At 47.4% G+C, this 6,820-nt stretch overlaps 1 protein-coding gene across 1 annotated transcript in view; it reads right to left on the reverse strand.

Annotated features, from left to right (window-relative positions):
* Positions 1 to 3,331, reverse strand: part of nts (neurotensin) — a 16,748-nt gene extending 13,417 nt beyond the window's left edge. The window contains exon 1 of the mRNA XM_063196356.1: positions 3,301 to 3,331. Within this exon, the coding sequence (XP_063052426.1) occupies positions 3,301 to 3,331 (31 nt within the window). The remainder of the gene's footprint in view (positions 1 to 3,300) is intronic.
* Positions 3,332 to 6,820: the final 3,489 nt, after the last annotated feature.

A 6,820-nucleotide genomic window follows, 5' to 3' on the forward strand; every position in this document is an offset into this window, starting at 1 on the left:
TGGGGTTTTCCTTTCCCCTCTTTGTTTTCACTTGGGGCCACTGTGCGCATTAAATCGCCACTGTGCGCATTGTTGTTGCGCAGCTGAACTTCGGGCCAAAGGAGGTTGTTAATTGTTTGCACGAACAACTAAATTGTAGTCCCATGAAACCTTAGCCCTGCAGATCAGATATCCCCGCATGCCAAAAGCACATTCGCGATGCTCTCTACCGTAATGAAAGCTAACCTACTTGTTTTGCACAGCACAAAGACTGTAATTACAGGCGTCTTTCTGCGAGGAGAGATGGCCGTGCAGAGTCTAGTACTGTGGGTTCAGGTGTGTCCTCGTTTGGAAGTCGCTCTGGATAAAAGCTACATGTAATGTCAAGGCATCTGCTAGATTCGTTTTCCTCAACGGGGGCTCTACAGCCCCCCAGAGGGCGTTAGGGAACCCTAGGGGGGCGTTGGGAAGGAGATAGACGTCTGTAGGCCTAATTAGGCGGCTTTCTGCGAGGGTAGATGTGCGGGTGGATGTCTAGTAGGTTCGGGTGTGTCTTCTTTTGGAAATCGCGTTTGATAAAAGCTGCATATGATGTCTAGAATAATGTACTGTTTATCCAATGGGCAGCCATGGCTCAGTGGTTAGCGTGCTGGCCAATAGATCAGAAGGTTGCCGGTTCAAATCCCACCCTTAAGCACCTTCATCCATGGCTGAAGCACCCTTGAGCAAGGCGTCTGCAAGGTGTCTGGGTCGTGTGTAGAAACATCTTCAGTCAGAGGGAGGTGTGTGTGTGTGTGTGTGTCTGGCTCAGGTCTGGAGGCGTCCTATCACTGGGCCTGTGCTGTTAGTGGTGCTGTTAGTGGTGCTCTTAAGCAGCTCGGAGGGAACTGTGTGTGTGTGTGTGTGTATGAATGCAGCTCTGAGGGGTGTGTGTGTGTGTGTGCAGCTCTGAGGGGGTTTTGATGTTTAATGGCTCCTCAGGAACCGCACTGGGGTTTTTGAAGATGTGTGTGTGTGTGTGTGTGTGTGACTGTGTCTGTGTGTGTGTGTTTTAGGGTGTCAGACATGCTGTTGCTCTAGGCAGTGTAATGAGAGTCTCTCTCTCTCTCTCTCTCTCTCTCTCTCTCTCTCTCTCTCTCTCTCTCTCTCTCTCTCTCTCTCTCTCTCTGTGCGCGTGTGCGCGTGTGCGTGTGTGCGTGTCTCCCTGTGTGTATGTATGTAGGTATGTGCAGTGTTTCCCACAGAAATTTTGGAAACTATGGGGGCAAGCAGGGATTTTTTTTTCCGGGGGGGGGGGGGGGGGGGGGGGGGGGGGTGGGGTGTTGTCTTCTCACGCGGGCCTTTTTTTTGGGGGGGGGGGGGGGGGGGTGTATTCACACAGCGTAAATGCAAAACAATGACTACAATATGACATTGGCGCATGGAGAAACTATTGGCCTGGGCCTACATTTCAGCCATTTATATTTTGAGAAATAAGGCTACATAAGATTTTACCCATGACATGTATAATAGTAGTACATTGTCATTGTCAAAAAATGCAGTACAGTGAATCATTTCTGTTTACAACACAGTTTCATTCGTCCCTCATGCAGGGGTCTATATAATGAAAACAATAATAAAACAAAATAGGAGCAGAATTTAAGAGCACTGTGAAATTGTTAACGCATAGAGAAAAAGGGTCTAAGAGGGTAGGCTATGCCTTTTCCCCCCCAGACCAGTGGTGTAGTCTATGTAGAACGCGGGTATACGGAGTATACCCACTTCTAAATTTCAGGGATTTCAGTATACCCACTTAAAATTGATTGATCCATTGTTTTCAATAGCACAAATATATACAGTATACCCACTTCAATAAATGTTCAAATATACAGTATACCCACCATAAAAAAGTAGACTACACCACTGCCCCACACATAGGCGTACACACATTCTACATGAGGGGTGGTCACAGGGCCAGTTTTTCAAAATTCCTTCCATTAAAAGGGCTGAACAACATATTACACATTTATGTCTATATTCACATTCATTACACATTTATTTCTATATGCAGCCCGATGTCTACTCTGCTGTGTCAATGAAGGCCTGTCACCTAACTCATTACAACTGTAAAACAAAGCCTGGGGAGTGTTAGTAAACTCATCCCAACTGTCCCTTCTCTGAAGGTTATTTATATTGCTCCCAAACCCAAGTTAATCACAACAACTTTACTAGGCTTTTGATCCCTCTGTCTTTCAAGCACTTGTGGTTTTCTCTTTAGGATGTATTTACTCCAGGAGGAAAATGCGAAGGAAATCGTAATTCAAATCGTTTTTAACAAAAACGGAAATCTTTAAAAAAAAAAAAAAAAAAAAAAAAAAAAAAAAAAAAATTTTTTTTTTTTTTTTTTTTTTTTTTTTTACATTTTCGTAAACTATGGCGGCCAAATTTAAACTATGGCGGGCCGCCATAGTTTCCTCCATGTATGGGAAACACTGATGTGTGTGTGTCTCTGTCTCTCAGCTTAACCACATGTGCCTGTAATTAATAAGGCTCCAGAAAAACACTAAAACATAAAAGAAGACTCTTGGTGTCTGAGGATCCACACACACACACACACACACACACACACACACACACACACACACACACACACACACACACACACACACACACACACACACATACACACACACACACACACACACACACACACACACACACACACACACACACATGTGTGTGTGTGTGTGTGTGTGTAGGGGGGGTGTTGGAGTAAGAGTTTTAGGAAGGGAGGGTGTGTGTGTGTGTGGAGGGGGGGTTGGTAAGGAGGTTGTGTGTGTGTGTGTGTGTGTGTGTGTGTGTGTGTGTGTGTGTGTGTGTGTGTGTGTGTGTGTGTGTGTGTGTGTCTGTGTGTGTGTGTGTGTGTGTGTGTGTGTGTGTGTGTGTGTGTGTGTGTGTTTGGGTGTTGTGGGGAATGTTTTTTTTTTGGGTGCGGTTTGGGGCTTTAGGTGGCACGGGCCGAAAGGCCCCCCTTTTTCTCCTAGTTATATAGAGTTTCTGTTCGTTCTCATTAGATTGCTTCTGTATTATCAACTGGTTGGAATGCTTTTGAACCCTCAACCTTCTCCATGCCCCCCCCCTCCATTATCGTGTGTGTGTGTGTGTGTGTGTGTGTGTGTGTGTGTGTGAGCCTTCTCTTCCTGCTGCCCCCCTCCATCATTGTGTGTGCGTGTGTGTGTGCGCGCGTGTGTGGGTGTGTGCGTGCGTGGGTGCATGTGTGTGTGTGTGTGCGTGTCTCTCGCTCCTTTATCACGCTCCTTTATCACGCTCCTTTATCCCGACCTGCCAGGATGGTGACTGAGGTCACCTCCATGACTGAGGTACCCTGAGCATGGTACCGTCCCGCTGCACTGCTCCCCAGGGGTGCCACTGAGGGCTGCCCCCTTGCACGGGTGAGGCATGAATTCAATTTCGTTGTGTGAGGTGTGTAGTGTTCACTTGTGTGCTGTGCCACAATGACAATGGGAGTTGGAGTTTCCCAATGGGTTTTCACTTTCACTCCACATCTACAGTGTAGTCGCGGGACGGTACCATGCTCAGGGTACCATGCGGGACGGTACCATGCCCAGGGTACCATGCGGGACGGTACCATGCTCAGGGTACCATGCGAGACGGTACCATGCCCAGGGTACCATGCGGGACGGTACCATGCTCAGGGTACCATGCGGGACGGTACCATGCCCAGGGTACCATGCGGGACGGTACCATGCTCAGGGTACCATGCGAGACGGTACCATGCTCAGGGGTACCTCAGGGAGAGCACTGGTTGATCCCTCCCCTTCGGATATCAGTGTTGTGGTGTGGGCAATTACTCCAGGGAAGCTTTTAGAGTCATACAAACAACATACAGTAATAACTGTCAAATGTGATGTTTTCAAACACTCTACCGTATTAAAATGTGATGTTTTCAAACACTATACCCGTATGTAGTAAACCCATGAAACCCATTAAAGGGCTCGAAGATTTGGGAGCGACGGGGCCGAGTGTGTGTGTGTGTGTGTGTGTGTGTGTGTGTGTGTGTGTGTGTGTGTGTGTGTGTGTGTGTGTGTGTGTGTGTGTGTGTGTGTGTGTGTGTGTGAGTTTGTGTTTTGTCTCAGCAAAGATGCTTATCAGGGCAGTTTCCAAGAGATAGCGAGGGAGAGGGTGTGTGTGTGTGTGTGTGTGTGTGTGTGTGGTTTCCAAGAGATAGCGAGGGAGAGGGTGTGTGTGTGTGTGTGTGTGTGTGTGTGTGTGTGTGTGTGTGTGTGTGTGTGTGTGTGTGTGTGTGTGTGTGTGTGTGTGTGTGTGTGTGTGTGTGTGTGTGAGTGTGGTTTCCAAGAGATAGCGTACAAAGTGAAGTGATGTTTTTCTCATCAGAATTCGACTTCCTCTGCCGATCAGAGTCAGGAAATCCCTCTGGTGTGTTCTGCTGATGTCACTGCCTCACCACAGGGCTGTGTGTGTGTGTGTGTGTGTGTGTGCGTGCGTCCGTGTGTGTGTGTGCATGCGTGCGTGTGTGTGTTGGATATCCATAAGGGCAGCGCTGCTGAAGAAAGCAGTCAAGCAGTGGGACGGGGGGTCGCAGTTATAGGAGAACTACAGTAGTTGGGGGGGGGGGGGGGGGGGGGGGTTGTCGCAGTTACAGGCGAACTAGAGTACTATGGGGGGGGGGGGGGGTACAGGAGAACTAGAGTACTGGGGGGGGGTCGCAGTTACTGGGACTAGAGTACTGAGGGGGGGGGGGGGGGGGGCTGAGATGGAAAAGCGCAGTACATTATGAACTTGACTGCCGTCCCATTCCCAACCCATAGGGGTCAAGATGATATCTTAACTGATCCTGATGCTTCAGGATTGTAGGGTATAGTAAAAAAGCCGCACTCCCGGATCAATTTCTTGCAGTTTTAATACTGGGTTAGCATGGCAGACAGACAGACGTTTCGGCCTAAGCCTTCTTCAGGCTTAGGCCGAAACGTCTGTCTGTCTGCCATGCTAACCCAGTATTAAAACTGCAAGAAACTGATCCGGGAGTGCAGCTTTTTTACTATACATGAACTTTGCTGTTTGCTCGCACCCAAAGACCTTGTAAGAAACTTTTTCATAGTTGAGCTCACTTTCTCTACTAAAAGTCAGGATTGTAGGGCACATATTTTGACAATAGTAGTTTGCCATCTGGAGTGTAGAGTGTAAGGGTGGGAGTGTAGAGTTGAGACAGTGTGGAATACGATTGGGCCCAGGAATATGAGTGGCCCAAACCATCTCCCAATAGTCTGCTTCTGTTGTTTTTGAAATAAATTGAGTTCTGCCCACATCATTGTGCCCATTGTGAATTTGAGTTTGACACCCTTCGTTTAGAGAGTGTGTAAGTCGAAGGTCTAGAGAGAGAGAGAGAGAGAGAGTGTGTGTGTGTGTGTGTGTGTGTGTGTGTGTGTGTGTGTGTGTGTGTGTGTGTGTGTGTGTGTGTGTGTGTGTGTGTGTGTGTGTGTGTGTGTGTGTGTGTGTGTGTGTCTGTGTGTGTGTGTGTCTGTGTGTCTGTGTGTGTGTGTGCGTGTGTGTGTGTGTGAAGTCTAGGGTTTAGCGTGTGTGCGTGCGTGTGTGCATGTGTGTGTGTGTGTGCGTGTGTGTGTGTGTGTTCAGTAGGGATGGCACAAACCGCACTGAAAACCGAAACCGTACAATTCACACACATACCGAACCGAACCGTGCAATCCATCGCAAACCACAATTCATGTACTGCCCAGAAAAATATGTAAAACAGAGATTCTAGGAGTATCTTATCCAGTCTCTCTGATTAAAACATTAGCGTATAAGACCAAATCAGAGGATGACACAATTGAAATCATACTGTAGCGAAGGGGAGTAGAGCTGCCAAGCTGGGACTTGAACCCAGACCTTCTGGGGTAGTAAACTGGGGCTCTGACCGCTACACCAAAGAGCTGGGTTCGAGTCCCAGCTGGGCAACTCTACTCCCCTTCGCTACACATACCATTTTCACATTATAAGCCTATGCAAACCATATGTAGGATATTTAGTGATAAGTCCGATTCTATTAGCCAGTGCACCATTTATCCTGAACTAAAAAAAATGAACCGTAGAGAACCGAAAACCGTGACCTTGACACCGCGATATGAACCGAACCGTGAATTTTGTGAACCGTACCACCCCTAGTGTGCGTGTGTGTGTGTGTGTGCGTGCGTGTGTGCATGTGTGTGTGTGTGTGCGTGTGTGTGTGAGCTGCAGAGGGGGTGACTGCTGATGATGGCGGTGCAGGTTGTGCACCTGGAAATTTCAAAAGGGAAGAGTAAGAGTAAGAGTTATTTATTCACAATCGTAGCGTTGTAGGCTAGCTTGCAGTGAAATGACAGTAACTCCATATGTGTAGAAAAACATAAATTACATAAATTAAATTAACATCATAAAATAAAAGACGATTTTCTTAATTGTCCATAGCTGTGTAGACTCAACGTCAAGGTGAAGTTCTCTGTGGAAACGTAGACATGGAGTAGCTGCTGTAAAAAGTCCACTCTGGTCTAGTCTCATCTGACACCACACCACGGTTTAAATTAAGAAAATGTGACCAAAAACATACTGAAGACAGCACTTAAAAGTGCTTTTCTCACACGCAGTCACAACAGCTCAAAATTGTAGTAAAATATGGCGCAATGCCATTTAAAATAACTTAAAGTTGCACAGTTGCAGGAGGTACCGGTAAGGCAGCCAAACAATGCAGCGCCATGGCAACTGGGGTAAGGTAGAAGAGGATGCAGCGCCATGGCAACTGGGGTAAAGTAGAGGATGCAGAGGTGAAGTGCATTCTGAGCTGGGA

This window comes from Engraulis encrasicolus, chromosome 4, assembly GCF_034702125.1.
Source record: "Engraulis encrasicolus isolate BLACKSEA-1 chromosome 4, IST_EnEncr_1.0, whole genome shotgun sequence".
NCBI lineage: Eukaryota > Metazoa > Chordata > Actinopteri > Clupeiformes > Engraulidae > Engraulis > Engraulis encrasicolus.